This window comes from Theropithecus gelada, chromosome 20, assembly GCF_003255815.1.
Source record: "Theropithecus gelada isolate Dixy chromosome 20, Tgel_1.0, whole genome shotgun sequence".
NCBI lineage: Eukaryota > Metazoa > Chordata > Mammalia > Primates > Cercopithecidae > Theropithecus > Theropithecus gelada.
Window position 1 is genome coordinate 53,458,265 of NC_037688.1, and position 20,046 is coordinate 53,478,310.

The 20,046-nt window shown below is 36.9% G+C and overlaps 1 protein-coding gene across 4 annotated transcripts in view; it reads right to left on the minus strand.

Annotated features, from left to right (window-relative positions):
• Positions 1-537: 537 nt before the first annotated feature.
• ZNF720 (zinc finger protein 720) overlaps positions 538-20,046 on the minus strand; it is a 53,560-nt gene continuing 34,051 nt past the window's right edge. For 2 of the 4 annotated variants that reach the window (XM_025371382.1, XM_025371381.1), the window contains 2 exons: positions 9,696-9,830; positions 6,461-9,140 (listed from right to left, as the gene is read on the minus strand). In XM_025371382.1, coding sequence (XP_025227167.1) covers positions 7,876-9,140; positions 9,696-9,828 — 1,398 coding nt within the window. In that variant the 5' untranslated portion in view covers positions 9,829-9,830 and the 3' untranslated portion in view covers positions 6,461-7,875. Of the gene's footprint in view, positions 2,736-6,460; positions 9,141-9,695; positions 9,831-20,046 lie in introns of those variants that run through there. The other 2 variants (XM_025371384.1, XM_025371383.1) reach the window with 2 other exon arrangements.

Here is a 20,046-nt window from a genome sequence, read left to right on the forward strand (position 1 = left end):
ATGGTATATTTGCGAGGAATGTTCTGAATGAAGAAACGGGGTATCTCATAAGATTCTGCTGTATGCTGCACAATGTCTATTGAAATACTTTATTCATGTACACTGTGGATATTTGTGCTTTTAGCAAAAATGCTGTATATTATTAAATATTTTAATACAGACAACTAAAAAAATCCTCAAGTTACAGTAACCTTTAAGTTGCTGAATGGAGTTAAAGGAAAGTATAAGAACTTCAAAGGAGCAAAATTAAATCAAGATAATGATCCAGAGTAGTCAACCTAAGAAAAAAATGCTCCCTTCAGATACTGACTCATCATAAGGATGTCAAATCTATGTGTGTTTTTCATCTTGTTCCCAGGGAAAATGAAAGAAACACTGGAAATAATATGACTATAGACACCCCAAATATAGTATCTCCCAAAAGTGAGAACCAAAGGAAAAACTGAGTGACATAATAAGAAATATCGGAAGAAAAAATATGCAATGGTTTTGCACATTGGAATTATATTTAAAATGTTTAAATGAATACAAGAAAAGTAGAAATTCAATGTTTATTTTTGTGGAAAGAACAAGTAACTCAAGTTTAAAAGCCACATTTGAACAACAGCCCCATAGAATATGAATAATACAAAATTAAGTTACAAGACAATATATAGGTTCACCACTAAACTAAACAGAGATAAGAGGACCAGTGAATTAGAATAATGAGAAGAATGAATATAGCCCAATACAGTAGAAATACAATTTCATAAAATATCATTTTAAAGACTAGAATGAGGAGCAAAACATGCCTAATTGTTTCACTAGAACAATCAGTATGAATTGGCCACAGCAAATAAGGCCAGTCAGATCCAAGGATTGGGTAAACAGAATCTTTCCCTGCATGACAGTAGCTAAAAACACACATTGCAAAGGGCATGGACACAGAGAGGAATGAATTGTTCCTATTACTGCAATCAGTATCATTATGCCTTGTCTTGCATAACTGTTCCAAGTAACTAGTCTATTAAGAGACTGGGACGGGACTCAGGGTCAACTCTGCCTGACTCGAAAGCCCATGAACTCCATGGGCCCTTGAGGTTCTGCAGAGTGCCACTTCTGTGACAGAAGTAGGATTCCTTAGACATTCCCATCCATCTATTACTCTTCATTATTGGGAATAATCTCCTTTGGACAATGCTTCTGAAGCAACTTGGAAGGTCTTCAAATAATTTGAGAAAGTGTCTGAGCTAAGGAAATCAAAAGGCCAAACATTATTCATTTCTTATCATCAGAGAAATTGGAAAGCACGTAAGAACACACTCCACATGTTTGCAAATTCTCACGTTTGCAAATTCTTTTCATTTTAGTATTTTCAGGTTATTTATGCTTTGAAAACAGATTAAATCAAATTACTGTGCCTGAAATAACCTCTTACTCTAAAAGCAAGTGACATAAAAAATTGATCTGTAGAGAGACATTTCCTCCTGCCACAATTTCCAAGACTCCAAATGCAGGAATGGTCATAGGACAAATACCTGCAGCACACATGGAAATCACACACAGCTAATGCATCCCTCACCCTGAAACAGGGGGTCTCACCCCTGGCTCCACATCAGTCACATGCAAAGACCCTACAATTCCCAACACCCAAATTGCAACAGACCAATAAAATCAAAATCCCTGGAGTACAGCCCAGACATCAGTATTTTTTAAAGTTCTCCAGGTGATTACAGAGCCAAAGCCCCCAAAGTACTCCTTTAAGTCAAAATTTTTTGGTGTACTAGTTGCAAATTGTCTCTTGAATGAATGTAAAATGTTTACTCCTGAGTTGCAGCCTTTCAGTCATACCTGTATTATCTACTCAACTTTTGCAGGAACTGACCTTTGCTACTCCTTTTGTTCCTGATTAACAGGCTCCACATGTACTGAGTGCATACTATGCCCAGGGTCCTGTGCTAGGTGTCCTGGCTTTCAGAGCATCACTATGGGAAAAAGACTTTGCTGGGAAAAAGTTTCATCCCAAAAAATCAAAACCATGCCACTTACCAATTGAAGGCAAAAATGGAAAGACCCAAGAGGTGTCCATAAGATTAGGACATTGATACTTCAGAATATTCAAACCCATCTGCTAATGCCATGAGATTGTGTTCCACCTTACGACAAAAGGAAACACTGCCAATATTCTGAGACAGTGAGTTAGGATTTTGGTGCAAATACATAATATATAATTTTTTATTGATATACAACATTATATACAGAAATATTCATATAAAGCTTTTTGGATCATGACAGATAATTCACATAACTGAGGAATAGAACCAGCTTTACTCCTACCCAGAAAATAAATTTATCCCTCCCTCCCTGTCCAAAGGTAAACAAGATCCTGAGCTAACACTGTAAATGAATATTGTACATTTATACAAATACTATTAAAGACATAAAAATAAAATATATAGACCTGTCACCAAGCTTCAACCACTAATCATGTACCACTTCAGCTTCATCTATACTTCAACCCTTTTCCTACCTCCACCCACTTAATTTTTTTAAGATTTTTTTTTGTGAAGATGTACATACACTGCAAGGCATAAACCTTAACTGTACATGTTAGACAAATAAATAGACCCATATAAACTTCACCCCTTTCCAAAGCAATATTTTCATCACCCTCAGAAAATTCCCTTGTCTTTGGTCCTTTTTCTCAAGCAGAGATTATCTCTGTGTTGATTTTTTTCACCATAGGATTATTTTGCCTGAAATTAAATACACAAATACATAAAGTACAATTCTGTGTCTGGAACTTTTCTCTCATTGAGCAGGTTTATGAATTTTATCCAGGATGTGTGCTTCCTCTTTTGTATTCTTGAGCTGTATTTTGTTCTAAAAGCTATACAATTAGTTCATTTTCTTATTGATGGACATTTGGTTGCTTCCTGTTTGGGGCTATTATGACTAAAAGATACATAAATATTGTGCAAACAAATATTTTATATTTAACTCCTTTTTTAGCATTTACATTACACTTCTTTGCATCTTTTAGTGGTTGCTGCAGGGAATACAATATGAATCTTTAACATATCAACCAAATCTACTTCTAGAGTTAATACTATACTGTCTTAAAAAAAAAAAAAAAACGTGAAAAGTTTGCCTACAGAACCATTCCATTTATCTTATTCCATGTGTTATAAATTTTACAACTATAAATTATAAATCCTACAATACAGTGTTGCAATTTGTTTCAAATAGTCACAAGTCTAAGAAATTAAGGAAAAAACTGTATTAATATTAGATGGTAGATACTTAAAATATGCAAATACGCTTTTCTTTTCTGAGATGGAGTTCCACTCTTGTCACCCAGGCTGGAGTGCAACGGCATGATCTCGGCTCACGGCAACTTCTGCCTCCCAGGTTCAAGTGACTCTCCTGATTCAGCCTCTCAAGTAGCTGGGATTATAGGTGCCCACCACCATGCTTGGCTAAGTTTTGTATTTTTAGTAGAGACGGGGTTTCACCATGTTGGCTAGGCTGGTCTCGAACTCCTGACCTCAGGTGATCCACCCGCCTAGGCCTCCCAAAGTGCTAGGATTACAGGCATGTGCCACCGAGACTGACCCAAATACATTCTTTAGTGTTTAAGTTTTTCCTGAAATTTTTGAATTCCTCAGGGTATCTTCCCTACAGTAATTATTACTGTGATGCTCTAGTGTTGATTTATTTTGCATTATCCATCTACATTGATTTGTATTTTGAATATTGTAAGATTTCCTTCCTTCTTTCCATATTTATTTAATCTCTTTTATTCACACAGTAGAGAAGAGTGAATATTATTTTATTCTCTGGGCCATAATCTAAAGCTATCATAACTTATTGCTCATATTGTTGGAGCTTGGACCATTGGGAGGTCTTTCAGGTTGGCTCCCTTTGAAAAGTCCTCATCATTTTTATTAAGCACTTTTTCCTTTGTGGCTTTACAAGATCCTCTAGCTCAACTTATATTTTCTAACTTCAACCTTTGGGTCCTTTTAATGAATGTTGTTTAGAAACCAAGACTGTAGACCTCAGTGTGTTCATTGATACTAGATGTCTCTGCTTCTTGGCCCTCAAGAGTTTGGAACATTATCTATCTCTGAATCATCTATCTGTCTGTCTGTCTGTCTATCTATCTATCTATCTATCTATCCATCCATCCATCCATCCATCCATCCTTCCATTCATCCATCCTTCCAGATATCTTAGATATGCTTCATCTATCTATCTATCTATCTATCCATCCATCCATCCATCCTTCCATTCATCCATCCTTCCATTCATCCATCCTTCCAGATATCTTAGATATGCTTCATCTATCTATCTATCTATCTATCTATCTATCTATCTATCTATCTATCTATCTATCTGTCTGTCTTTATATCTATTAATCCATCCATCCACCCATCCATCCATCCATCCATCCAGATATATTAGTCATGGGTTCATCCTGACATTTCCAACTTTGGGCTAGGACCACAAGATTCATGCTAGCATTCACCATTTAACTTTTGTGAACAACACTGAGAAACAGCCTCCATATATTATATAATAACACATAAAAGTGTTTCAGAATTGCTAACTCATATCCTTATAGGAAAATAAAATATTACTCAGTAGAATACAGCGCTTGTGTAGTCTTAGAGCATTCAACCAAAATACTGTTTTTCAAAGTGACTTAGATGCAGACATTTTATCCCCATCCTCTTCAGTAGGGTTATGTTTATAGGTAGATGACAGATAATTCGTTTGTTTATAGACAGAGTCTCACTCTGTTACCCAGGCTGGAGTGCAGTGACACAAACTTGACTCACCGTAACCTTCATCTCAGTTCAAGTGATTCTCCTGCCTTTGCCTCCTGAGTAGCTGGGATTACAGGTGTGTGCCACCACACCCAGCTAATTTTTGTTTTCAGTAGAGACAAGGTATCACCATGTTGGAGAGGCTGATCTCAAACTCCTAACCTCAAATGATCCTCCCGCCTCAGCCCCCCAAAATGCTTGGATTACAGGTGTGAGCCACTGCACCCAGCCAGATGACAGATAATTTGTAATACAATGAGACTCATTTGTCACTGTCTACATTATATCTGAATTTCCCCAACATCCTGGTTAATTTTTTAAAATTTGCATTGAGTAAAATTACTCTTTGTGGTGTACAGTTCATTGGGTTTTGACAACTGTGTAGTCACATACCTATTTCCACGGTACCACACTAAACTGTTTCCAAACTTTTCTTGTTGCCCCTTTGTAATCAATGCCTGTCCTCCTCCCATTCTTTGGCAACCACTAATCATTTTCCATCCCTCTAATCATTCATGCAATGTGATAAAATAGAATCACGTAATACACAGCCTTGTTGATCTGACAGCCTTAATTTAGAGAAAAATATTTAAGATTCATACATGTAGTAGTGGAGATCAATAGTTTTTTCCTTTTTGTTAACAACACATTTCTTTTGTATAGACATATCACAGTTTATTATCCACTCACCTACTGAGGGCCATAAGATTTATTTCTAGCTTTTTGCAAATATGAATATAGTGGCAACAAATATCCACAAAGAGGTTTTAATCACTAGTTTTCAGTTTTGTATAATAAATGGTTGGTTAGGGGTGAGACATCTAGTTCAAATAATAAGTATATGACTAACTTTATTTCAAATGGTCAAACTATTTTCCAAAGTTACTATGTCATTTTGCATTCCTAACTTGAGTAGCTCCAAATCCTAACCAGCACTTGGTACTCACATTAAAATTTTATTTTACCATTCTCATGGGTGTGTGATATCTCACTGTGGCTTGGTTTCATTTTTTAAAGAATCTGCTGAATACAGAATCTCGTGTTGATAATAGATTTTCCTATCTGAAATTTAAAAATGTAATTCCATTGTCATTTGCAATGATTACTTTTCATGACATATTATACTGCACTTATTTATTCCATTTACGTAATTTGTTACTTTGTCTTGGCTGTTTTCAAGATTTTTTATTTATCTTTGGCATTTCTTCAACTAACTGGTCAGAATTTTGTATTGTAACTAAATAGATCACTGTAGAGTTACACAAGTATTCAGATTAATTTCTAAGCACCATTAAATCTTTTTTATTTAATTATTTATTTTTTTTGAGATGGAGTCTCACTCTGTCACTCAGGCTGGAAGTGCAGTGGTGTGATCTTGGCTTACTGCAACTTCTGCCTCCCACATTCAAGTGATTCTCCTGCCTCAGTCACCCAAGTAGCTGGGATTACAGACATGGGACATGACACCCAGCTAATATTTGTATTTTTAGTGTAGACAGGGTTTCACCATGTTGGCTAGGCTTGTCTCAAACTCCTAACCTCAGGTGATCCACCTGCCTCAGCCTCCCAAAATGCTGGGATTACCAGTGTGAGTCACCACACCCAGACAGTACCATTAAATTTTATAAAAACATTCTTAAAATCCATGGGAACTTATAAGCAATATTTTATAAGCTTTGAAATAAGAAAATCATATAATTCTTCTTACATGAATCATAGGCAAGAAAAAAGGATTTGTATGGGATACAGTCTGAACCCAGAAGACATTAGATTTATGAGAGAAAAATTCAGTGTGCAATGAGAAACTAATTTAGCTTTGAGAATTTGTGAGGTTTCTAGTTTGGTAATAAATAAATAGTTCTCAAATTTCCTGTTGTGATCCATCATTTTCTTTTCCATTTGAAGACAGGTACACATACATGCATTTCTGCCTGTATAGTTCTCTTACACCTTTTTCTTTCTATCTTAATACATCTATATATTCCATTCAATGCAAGTGAAAGCAAAGAAAAATCTCTAAGTATTCAACTGGACCGAAAAAGGGCATGTACAAAGAAAAATATTGAATAAAATTTTATAAACAATGATTCAGGATTTTAAAAGTATGATTTTTAAGTATACCCCCATATAATCTTTATTATAATTGTCATAGTACACCAGTAGCTACAAAAAGCAGGAAATAATACAAAATAGTAACCATGAGATTATCAATATTATTAGAAGTTTAAGTCCTCTGGAAAATTGATATAAAGCACATTTACAATCTTTCAGATACGAGTTTTCACTTTCCTCTGATATCTGTGAAGATGTTTTTATTTTTAACACATCAAATAATATTCAAGATTACTACTTCATTGTACTATAAAGGTTTGCCAGTATTTTAAATAACTGACCAGTGTTTTTCTACTTAAGGAACAATTGATGTAATAAATAAATTCAGAATATTCCTCTTTTACTTTAGTACAGAATAATAATGCCCTAAATATGTACTATATGCTTACACACATTACTGTTTTATGATTCAAACACAAAGAGCGTCTTTAAGATTTTCTTCATGTATTTTACATTTGCCGTTAAACTTCCATGAAAATAAATTGATATTAATGACGTTCATCTACTATAGAAGAACCTCTCATAGCTCTGATGTAGAAAAAATAGACTATATGTTTTTATGTAAACACTAAGCATTAAGGTATAAAAACTAACTTGAGAATTGAATTATAATTTGCTTTATACAAATTTCAAATGTTTTCAATACAAATAATGTGCTCACTGAATAATTACTTGTCCAAACATCAATGCTTTTGCTCATTTGAAACACATAACAAAATAAATAACTGCTCTGGCTTTCGAGTAATCCTCCATAACAAATACTCTTATTTAATTTTAAAGTCTGGGGATGTGTGCTTTAGTCCTTTTTGTGTTAAGTCCTGACACATTCAGATTTGAGTTCTGATTAAATACTTCCTCCCATTTATTCAGTCTGTAAGTTGTTTCCCTATAAACTCTACGGTGATTTTTAAGTTCTAAATTTTGGATAAAACTCTTTTCACATTTACTACAACTATAGAAATTCTCTAGTATGGATTCTCTTATGTCGAGTAAGGGTTGAGCATCGATTAAATAATTTGCCACATTCTTTACATTTGTAGGGTTTCTCTCCAGTATGAATCATCTGATGTCGTCTAAGGTTTGAAGACCGGTTAAAGGAGATGCCACAATCCTTACATATATATGGTTTCATTCCAGTATGAGTTATCTGATGCACAGAAAGACATGAGGAATGAGAGAAAGATTTGCTACATGCTTTACATTTGTAAAGTTTTACTCCAGTGTGAATTCTCTGATGTTTAGTAAGGGATGAACTACAGTTAAAGGCTTTGCCACATTCTTTACATATGTAGGGTTTCTCTCCAGTATGAATTCTTTGATGTTGAGTTAGGCGTGAACTACAATTAAAGGCTTTGCCACATTCTTTGCATTTATAGGGTTTTTCTCCAGTATGAATTCTCTGGTGGACAATAAGACTTGAGGAACGAGAGAAAGATTTACTACATGATTTACATTTGTAAAGTTTTTCTCCGGTATGAATTCTCTGATGTTTAGTTAGGTACGACCTACAGTTAAAGGCTTTGCTGCATTCCTTACATTTGTAGGGTTTCTCTCCAGTATGGATTCTCTCGTGCTGAGTAAGGGCTGAAGACACTTTAAATGATTTACCACATTCTTTACATTTGTAAGGTTTCTCTCCGGTATGAATTCTCCGATGCACAAGAAGATTTGAAGAATGAGTAAAACATTTGCTACATGCTTTACATTTGTAAAGTTTTTCTCCAGTGTGAATTCTCTGATGTCGAGTAAAATATGAACTAGAATTGAAGGCTTTGCCACATTCTTTACATTTGTATGGTTTCTCTCCAGTATGAATTATTTGATGTTGAGTAAGGTGTGAACGATGGTTAAAGGCTTTGTCACATTCTTTACATTTGTACGGTTTCTCTTCATTATGGATTATCTCATGTATTCTTAGACTTGACAATTTACTAAGGATTTTCTCACCATTATTACATCTGTGTGACTTTTCTCCAATATGGATTCTCTGAGGCTGAGTATGTTTTGATGACTGCATAAAAGTTTCCACACACTTATTACATTTGGCAGACTTTTCTTGAATAAAGATACTCTGACGGACATGGTTGGTGCATTCATGAAAGGCTTTCTCACATTTTTTACATTTGTAATGGTTCTGTAGAAAATGAGTTTTCTGATGTCTTCTGGGGCTTATTCCTTGGCTTAATGTTGTATCAGATTTATTGTACTGATTTTTCTCTGTAATACAAATATACTGGTAATTATTTAGGGTAGAGTCCTGCTTAAAGGCTGTCAAAGTTTTATTACATGTGTGATGTTTTCCCAAATTATCTATTCCCTGACATTGATTAAGCAACGATGAATGAATGAAGACCTTTCTATATTGATCACAGGCAGAACAAGGTGTTATTTGTTGGTGAAACAAACTTTTAACAAAGGACCCATCAAATTGATCATATTTAGAAATCACCTCCTCATTTTTAAATCTCTCCTTTTCAGAAATATTTGACCCAACATGTACTCCAGTTCTACATTTTAATTGGTTTAAATGATTATTTGAAACATGGACTAAGTCACTATTCAGATTTTCCAAATTTTCTTTTAAAGAAAAGGTATGTTTCAAAAACTGATGTCGGCATTTACTTACAGAAACACATGGTTTAGAAAAACCAACTGACACAGATTGAGTTTTTTCATGTTTTTGACCTCCTGTAACAGTGATGTTTTTGTTACAGGTAGTTGTCTTACATTTTGTATGTCCATCATAATATCTGTTGTGACCTTCACACTTACCCTCACTTTCCCACTCTTTCCTTAAGTTTAAATTCTGAGGGCCACAGCTCCCATATCCATCCAATATCACTTTTTGGAATGATGCTTCTATGAGCTTCTTTCTTAAGAGGCCTTGAGTATCATGAGAAAACATATCTGAAAGATACCAAAAGTTTTAAAAATTCCAATTACTAAATTCAGGTGAAAATACTTTATAAATCTAATACACAAATTATACCGCATAGAGAACACCATGATAGTTGAATCAAAAACTTGAGGTCCCTTTGTTTTCTCAATTGATATATGAACTTAAATATAATAGGGTGACTAAAGTCAGTTTAGTTTGCAGCACCTAGGTGAACACAAAGCCAAGAATGGTCGCATTTAGAAGGAAGAAACTTCGTTGTATTTGTGCACCACAGCACAGTGCAGTTACACAAAAACTTTTCGCATTCTGTTTCACTCTCAGGAAAGAAAAACAAAAGGAGTAAAACATATGTCCAAAGTTCTGGATTATTCTGGGGTGATCTAAAGTCTGGCCATTGCTTTCTTTAACATGTGGTGCAGGAGAAAATGGTGACATAGTTGAAATGACAGGTCAACTGAGAACAAAGATGAATGCTTGTTACAACAGAGAGATAGTAGTGCCTATGACACTTACCAAAGGGGTAGATTAAAGGCTCCTAAGAGAAAAAGAAAAAAACAAACCTTTTTAATAGGAAAATACACACAGTAGTCTAGAGAAGAAACATCCTGACAACAGTATGAAGAATCTCCCAGGATGACTAAAGTGCCTGATGGGTATCAGTTTTCACCTATACAAATTCATTCCATAATAGACAGAATAGGAAGCCGTTTCTTACTTGATCAAAATATCAACAAAATCACAAAACATCAAAGTAACCAAAACACATGGCTCAATAAAAGGACCAAAATGAAAGTGAATCTAAAGAAGTAGAAATCTATTAACATATTAACATCCAAGTGAAGCTAGAGAAGTAGAAATCTATTAACTAATTTTAAAATAATTTAAAATATCTGGCCGGGCGCGGTGGCTCACGCCTGTAATCCCAGCACTTTGGGAGGCCGAGGCGGGCGGATCACAAGGTCAGGAGATCGAGACCACAGTGAAACCCCGTCTCTACTAAAAATACAAAAAATTAGCCGGGCGCGGTGGTGGGCGCCTGTAGTCCCAGCTACTCAGGAGGCTGAGGCAGGAGAATGGCGTGAACCCGGGAGGCGGAGCTTGCAGTGAGCCGAGATCGCGCCACTGCACTCCAGCCTGGGCGACAGCGCGAGACTCCGTCTCAAAAAAAAAAAAATAATAATAATAATAATAATAATTTAAAATATCTATCTTTGTCTTATAGACAAGGTCTTGCACTGTCACCAGGCCACAGTGCAATGAAACCTCGAATTCACCCTACCTCACTTTCCCAAGTGGCTATGACTACAGGAACACACCATCACATCTGAATAATTTTTTAAATTCTTTGTACAAACAGGGTCTTGCTAGGTCAAAAATTCCTGGCCTCAAGAAATCCTATAGCCTCACACTCTCAAAGTGCTGGGATGAATCCAGCAACTGAACCTGGCATTCTATGTTTTCTTTAAGAAATGAGAATATTAACCCAACAACCATACAAAAGGACAAGGATGTATTACATAATGATAAAGGGTTCAATTCAACAAGAATACTTACATATGCTAAACACCTAAGCACCAAACTTTGGAGCACTGAGATAAAACAAGTGATTCTAGTCCTGAGAAAAGAATTAGCCACATAATAACAGTGAGGTATTTCAACATCCCATGGACATCATTAGATCACTGAGGCAGAAAATTAACAAAGAAATTTTGGACATCAATTCCAAACGATCAACTGGACCTAACAGGCATCTACAGAATAGACCAATTGGACCTAATAGACAATATTCCACCCAACAACCACAGAACACACACATCCTTCATATGCACACAGGACATACTTGAAGATTGACCCTATATGCTCAGCCAGAAAGCAAGTCTCAATAAATTAAAAAGAAAAAAATCATACCAACCATACTCTTGGACTAAAATAGAATAAAAACGGAAAACAACAACAAGAAGATCTCTCAAAACCACAGAAACGCATAAAAATTAAACGATTGGCTCCTCAAGACCTTTTGAGTAAACAATGAAATCAAGGCAGAAATTAAAAAGTTATTTGAAGTTAGTGAAAACAGAGAAAACACATACCAAAATCTTTGGGACACAACTAAAGCCGCAATAAAAGAAGCTTATAACACGAAATGCCTACTTCAAGAAGTCAGATCTCAAATTAATGATATAACATCACTTGTAAAGAAATTAGAAAAAGAAAAATAAGCTGAGTACAAATGTAGAAGAATAGAAATAACTAAAACCAGATAACTGAATTAATTGAGACCACAAATTCCATACAAAGCATCAGCAAAACCAAAAGTTGGTTCTTTGAAAGGGTAAACAAGATTGATAGACCACTAGCTAGGTCAACAAAGAAAAACATTAGATCCAGATAAGCACAATCAGAAACAACAAAGGGGACATTACAATCAACCCCACAGATATACAAAAGATTCTCAGAGACTTATGAAGACTTCTATGCACATAAAGTGGAACATCTAGAGGAAATGGATAAATTCCTAGAAACATACAATTTCCAAAGATCGAATATGGAAGAAACTGAAACCCTGAACAAACTAGTATCAAGTTCTGATACTGAATCAGTAATAAAAAATTTACCAACCAAAAAACCCCTGGATAAGATGGATTCACAGCTAAATTATACCAGAAGTACAAGGAAGAGCTAGTATCAATTCTACTGAAACTATTCCAAAAAATAAGGAGTGACTCCTCCCCTCTCATTCTATGGGGCCAACATCACTCTGTTACCAAAATCTGGTAAAGACACAATGAACAAAGAAAACTACAGTACAATGTCTCTAATGAACACAGACAGAAAAATCTTCAACAAAATAGTAGCAAGCCAAATCCAGCAGCTCAAAGTTAATTTATCTCAGTTGACTGGGCTTTATTCCTAGAATGCAAGGTTAGTCTAACATATGGAAATTTAAAAATGTGATTCACCACATAGAATTAAAATTCAAAAGCTAGGCGCAGTGGCTCACACCTGTAATCCCAGCACTCTGGAAGGCCAAGGCCAGTGGATCACCTGAGGCCAGGAGTTCGAGACCAGCTTGGCCAACATGGTGAAACCCTGTCTCTACTAGAAATACAAAAATTAGCTGAGTGTGGTGGCACATTCCTGTAGTCACAGGTACTCTGGTGACAGAGGCATGAGAATCATTTGAACCCAGGAGGCGGAGGTTGCAGTGAGCTCTCCAGCCTGGGGGATAAAGTGGGACTCTGTCTCCAAAAAAAAAAAAAAAATCACCATTTCAATATATATGAGGTAAGCTTTTGATAAAACTTAACATCCCTTAATGATTAAAAAAAAAAACAAAAACCCCTCAACAAACTAAGCATTAAAGAAACATACCTCAAAACAATGAGAACCATCTATGAGAAACCCACAGCCAACATACTAACCAGACAAAAGGTGGAGGCATTCCCCTTAAAAACAAGAATGAGAGAAGAACGCCCACTCTCACCACTTCTATTCAACATAGTAATGGAAGTACTAGCCTGAAAAATCAGTCAAGAGAATGAAATAAAAGGCATCCAAAGAGGAAATGAAGAAAGTAACATCATCTCTGCTGATAAGATTCTACACCTGGAAAGACTGTGCCAAAAGGCTCCTAAAACTGATAAGGAACAGTAAAGTTTCAAGATACAAAATCAAAGTACAAAATCAGTAGCATTTCTATACACCAATAACATGCAAGCTGAGAGCCAAATCAAGAACATAATTCCATTTACAATCACCACACACACAAAGAAAAAACCAAATACCTGGGAATAGATCTAACCAACAAGGTTAAAGATCTCTACAAGGGGAACTATAAAACACTGTTGAAAAAATTATAGACAACACAAACAATTGGAAAACACTCCATGCTCAAAGAAGAATCAACATCTTTAAAATGGCCATACTGCCCAAAGCAATCTAGAGATTCCATACTATTCCTATCAAACTACCAATGTCACTTTTCACAGAATTAGAAAAAAACTATTCTAAAATCCATATGGAACTAAGTAAGAGTCCAAACAGCCTAAGCAATCCTAAACAAAAGAAAAAACCAAAGGCTTCATATTATCCAACTTCAAACTATACTATAAGCCTACAGTCACCAAAACAGCATGGTACTGGCACAAAAATACACACATGGGGTGGGGCCAATATGGCTGACTAGAAGCAGTAGCATTCAGAGGCTCCCATTGAAAAGAACCATAGTAAGTGTGTGAATCCTTCACCAGCAACCAAGGTATCCAGGTTCTCCCATCAGAACTGACTAGGAGGCTGGCATGATCCACAGAGAAAATAACAACAGTGTGGTGCAGCAGCCCACCTGAGAGCCACATAGGGGAGGAGAGCCCTGTCCTGCCAGCCAAAGGAGTCAGTGAGTGAGTGTGCTACCCAACCAGAAAAATCATGCTTTTTCCAGGGAACTGTACAACCCACAGATCGGAAGATCCCACTCATGAACTCATGCCACTGGGGCTTAGCATCCCAACCCTGCAGCTGCACAGATTCTCAACAGTCTCTCAGCTGGAACCTGCTTAAGCCTACAGAGCACCTGCAGGGAGGGGCGACAAGCACCACAGCTGCATCTGCCTGCTGTCTAAGCCATTTGAGCTCCTTGGCAGAGGGGCAGCAGCCAGCACTGGGACTCACAACTGCATAACACGCTAAGCTCCCAGGGTGAGGGAAGGGCAACATTCACCTCTATAGCTCCAGGCTGTGCTTTTCCCCTCCTGGAGTCAGGGAGGCTGCATGGCTTGGTCCCAAGATGTGTCTCCGACAGCCCAACGCACTGGCTGGGGCAGACCGCAGCCAGAGTGCCTCTTCAGGCCTGACCCTGTCGCATCCTTCCTCACTGGGCAGGGCTTCCCTGCAGGAACTCCAATAACTCTAGCCTGAGGCTCAGGGAAAAAACCCAGATCTCACTGGGCCTGAGCCCCTAGTGGGAGGGGTGACGGCAGTCTCTGCAGATCAACAGACTTAGTCTTTCCTCCTGGTAGTTCTGAGGAATCCAGGCAGCCCAGACAAGTGGGTTTTTCCCCAGCGAAGCACAGCCCCTCCACCAAGGGACAAAGTGCTTCGTTAAACAGGTCCTATTCCATGTGCCACCCAACTAGGTGAGACCCTCCAACAGGGGTTGTCAGACACCCTATACAACAGCAATCTTACTGGCATCAGGTTGGTGCTCCCCAAGTTCAGAGATCCCAGAAGGAGCAAGCACCCATCTTGGCTGTTCTCCAGCCTCCCTCAGTGACATCTCCAGGCACAGGAGTGAACCAGATGAACAGGGCCAAAGTGAACCCCCAGAAAACCGCAGTAGCCCTATAGAAGTGGGACCTGACCATTGAAAGAAAAACCAACAGAAAGCAACACAACAGCATCAACAACAACAAAAAGCCCCCACAAAAACCCCATCTAAGGGTCAGCAGCCTTAAAGATCAAAACTAGACAAACAGAGAGGAGAAAGAATCAACAAAAAAGTGCTGAAAACCCAAAAAGTCAGAGTGTCTCTTCTCCAAATGATTGCAACATCTCTCCATCAAGGGCATAGAACTGGACAGAGGATGAGACAGAAGACTTGACAGAAGTAGACCTCACAAGATGGGTAATAAAAAACTACACTGTGCTAAAGGAGCATGTTCTAACCCAATGCAAAGAAACTAAAAACCTTGATAAAAGGTTAGAGGAGCTGCTAACTAAACAGTTTAGAGAGGAACATAAATGACCTGATGGAGCTGAGAAACACAGCATGAGAACTTCATGAAGCACACGCAAGTATCAAAAGCCAAACCAACCAGGCAGAAGAAAGGACATCATTTGAACACTACCTTGCTGAAATAAGGCATGTAGACAAGACTAGAGAAAAAAAATAATAAAAAGGAATGAACAAAGCCTCCAAGAAATACGTGACTTCACAAAAAGACTGAACCTATGATTGATTGGAGTACCTGAAAAAGATGAGGAGAATGGAAACAAGCTGGAAAACATACTTCAGGATATTATCCAGGTAAACTTCCCTAACCTAGAAGGCATGCCAACATGCAAATTCAGGAAATACAGAGACCACTACTAAGATACACCATGAGAACATCAACCCCAAGACACATACTCATCAGATTCTCCAAGGTCGAAATGAAGGAAACAATGTTAAGGGCAGCCAGAAAGAAAGGCCAGGTCACCTAAAAAGGGAAGTCTATCAGACTAACAGTAGGCTTCTCAGCAGAAACTCTATAAGCCAGAAGAGATTGGGGGCCAATATTCAACATCCTTAAAGAAAAGAATTTTCAACCCAGATTTCATATCCGGCCAAACTAAGCTTCATAAACGAAAGAGAAATAAAATCCTTTCCAGACAAGCAAATGCTGAGGCATTCCGTTACCACCATGCCTGCCTTGCAAGAGCTACTGAAAGAAGTACTAAATATGGAAAGGAAAAACTGGTAAAAGCCACTGGAAAAACACAAAAGCATAAAGACTAATGACACTATGAAGAAACTGCATCAACTAGTGTGCAAAACAGCCAAATAGCATCATGATGACGGGATCAAATTCACACATAACGATACTAATCTTAAATATATATGGGCTAAACATCTCATTAAAAGACACAGACTTACAAATTGGATAAAGAGTCAAGACCAATTGGTATGCTGTCAGGACACACATCTCATGTGCAAAGACACATATAGGCTCAAAATAAAAGGATAAAGGAAAATTTACCAAGCAAATGGAAAGGAAAAAAAAAAAAAGCAGGGGTTACAATTCTAGTCTCTGATAAAATAGACTTTAAACCAACAAATGTCAAAAAAGGCAAAGAAGAACATTGCATAATGGTAAAGGGAACAACTCAACAAGAAGAGCTAACTATTCTAAATATATATGCACCCAGTACAGGAGCACCCATATTCATAAAACAAGTTCTTAGAGACTTACAAAGAGATGCAGACTCCCACACAATAACAGTGGGAGACTTTAACACTCCACTGTCAATATTAGACAGATCAACGAGACAGAAAATTAGCAAGGATATTCAAGACTTAAACTCAGCCCTGGATCAAGTGGACCTAATAGACATCTACAGAACTCTCCACTCCAGATCAACAGAATATACATTATTCTCAGTGCCAGATGACCCTTATTCTAAAATCGACCACATAATTGGAAGTATAACACTCTTCAGCAAATACAAAATAACTTGAATCGTAACAGTCTCACAGACCACATTGCAACCAAATTAGAACTCACGATTAAGAAACTCACTCAAAACCACAAAATTACACGAAAATTGAAGAACCTGCTCCTGCATGACTCCTGGGAAAATAATGAAATTAAGGTAGAAATCAAGAAGTTATTTGATACCAATGAGAACAAAGAGACAATGTACCAGAATCTCTAGGATGCAGGTAAAGCAGTGTTAAGAGGGAAATTTATAGCACTAAATGCTCACAACAGAAAGCTAGAAAAATCTCAAATCAACACCCTAACATTACAATTAAAAGAGCTAGAGAGGCAAGAGCAAACTAATCCAAAAGTTAGCAGAAGACAAGAAATAATCAAGATCAGAGCAGACTTGAAGGAGATAGAGACATGAAAAACCCTCCAAAAAATAAATGAACCCAGGAGCTAGTTTTTTGAAAAAGTTAACAAAATAGATTGACTGCTAGCTAGATTAACAAATTAGAAAAGAGAAAAGAATCAAATAGACACAATAAAAAATGATAAAGGGGATATCACCACTGGCCTCACAGAAATAAAAACTACCACCAGAGAATACCATAAATACCTCTACACGAGTAAACTAGAAAACCCAGAAGAAATGGATAAATTCCTGGACACATACACCCTCTAAGACTAAACCAGGAAGAAGTCAAATCCCTGAATAGACCAATAACAAGTTCTGAAATTGAGGTAATAATAGCCTACCAACCAAAAATTGCCCAGGACCAGATGGATTCACAGCCTAATTCTAGCAGAAGTACAATGAGGAGCTGGTACCATTCCTTCTGAAACTATTCCAAACAATTGAAAAGGAGGGACTCCTCAATAACTCAGTTTATGAAGCCAGCATCATCCTGGTACCAAAACTGGGAAGAGAGACAACAAAAAAAGAAAACTACAGGCTAATATCCCTGATGAACACTCATGTGAAAACCCTCAATAAAATACTAGCCAACTGAATCCAGCAAGCACATCAAAAAACTTATCCACCATGATCAAGTTGGCTTCTTCCCTGGGATGGAAGGTTGGTTCAACATAAGCAAATCAATAAACGTAATCCATCATATAAACAGAACCAAAGACAAAAACCACATGATTATCTCAATAGATACAGAAAAGGCCTTTGATAAAATTTAACATTCCTTCATGTTAAAAACTCTCAATAAACTAGGTATTGATGGAACATATCTGAAAATAGTAAGAGCTATTTATGACAAACCCATAGCCAATATCATATTGAATGAGCAAAAGCTGGAAGTATTCCCTTTGAAAATCAGTACCAGATAGGGATGCCGTTTCTCACCACTCCTATTCAACATAGTATTGAAAGTTCTCGCCAGCGCAATCAGGAAAGAGAAAGAAATAAAGCATATTCAAATAGGAAGAGAGGAAGTCAATTTGTCTCTGTTTGCAGATGACATAATTTTATATTTAGAAAACCCAGTCATCTCAGCCAAAAAATTCCTTAAACTGATAAGAAACTTCAGAAAAGTCTCAGGATACAAAATCAATTTGCAAAAATCCAAGCATTCCTTTATAACAACAATAGACAAGCAGACAGCCAAATCATGAATAAACTCCCATTCACAACTGCTACAAAGAGAATAAAATATCTAGGAATACAGCTAACAAGGGATGTGAAGGAACTCTTCAAGAAGAACTACAAACCACTGCTCAAGAAAATAAGAGAGGACACAAGCAAATGGAAAAATATTCCATCCTCATGGATAGGAAGAATCAACATTGTGAAAATGGTCATACTGCCCAAAGTAATTTACAGATGAAATACTATTCCCATCAAACTACCATTGACATTCTTCACAGAATTAGAAAAAAAACTACTTTAAATTTCATATGGAATCAAAGAAGACCCCATATAGCCAAGACAATCCTAAGCAAAAAGAACAAAGCTGGAGGCATCACGCTACCTGACTTCAAATTATACTAAAAGGCCACAGTAACCAAAACAGCATGGTACTGGTACCAAAACAGACATATAGACCAATGAAACAGAATAGAGACCTCAGAAATAACACCACACATCTACAACCATCTGATTTTCAACAAACCTGACAAAAACAAGCAATGGGGAAAGGATTCCCTATTTAATAAATTGTGCTGGGAAAACTGACTAGCCATATGCAGAAAACAGAAACTGAACCCTTTTCTTACACCTTATACAAAAACTAACTCAAGATGGACTAAAGACTTAAATGTAAAACCCAAAACCATAAAAACCCTAGAAGATCTTGTCAATACTATTGAGGACAGACATGGGCAAAGACTTCATGACTAAAACACCAAAAGCAATGGCAACAAAAACAAAATTGACAAATGGGATCTAATTAAACTAAAAGGCTGGTTACCTACAGAATGGGAGAAAATGTTTACAATCCATCTACCTGACAAAGGTCTAATATCCAGAATTTACAAGAGACTTAAACAAATTTACAAGAAAAAAACAAACGACCCCATTAAAAAGTGGGCAAAGAATATGAGCAGACACTTCTTAAAAAAAGACATTTACGCAGCCAACAAACATGTGAAAAACATCTCAACATCACTGATCATCAGATAAATGCAAATCAAAACCATAATGAGACACCACCTCATGCCAGTCAAAATGACAATCGTTAAAAAGTCAAAAACAACAGATGCTGGCCAGGCTGTGGAGAAATGGAAATGCTTTTACACTGTTAGTTGGAATGTAAATTAGTTCAACCACTGTGGAAGACAGTGTGGTGATTCTTCAAGGATCAAGAATCAGAAATACTATTTGAACCAGCAATCCCATTACTGGGTATATACCCAAAGGAATATAAATCATTCTACTATAAAGACACATGCACATGTATGTTTGTTGCAGCACTATTTATAATAGCAAAGACATGGAACCAACCCAAATACCCATGAATGATAGACTGGATAAAGAAAATGTGGTACATAAACACCATGGAATACTATGCAGCCATAAAAAGGAATGAGATCATGT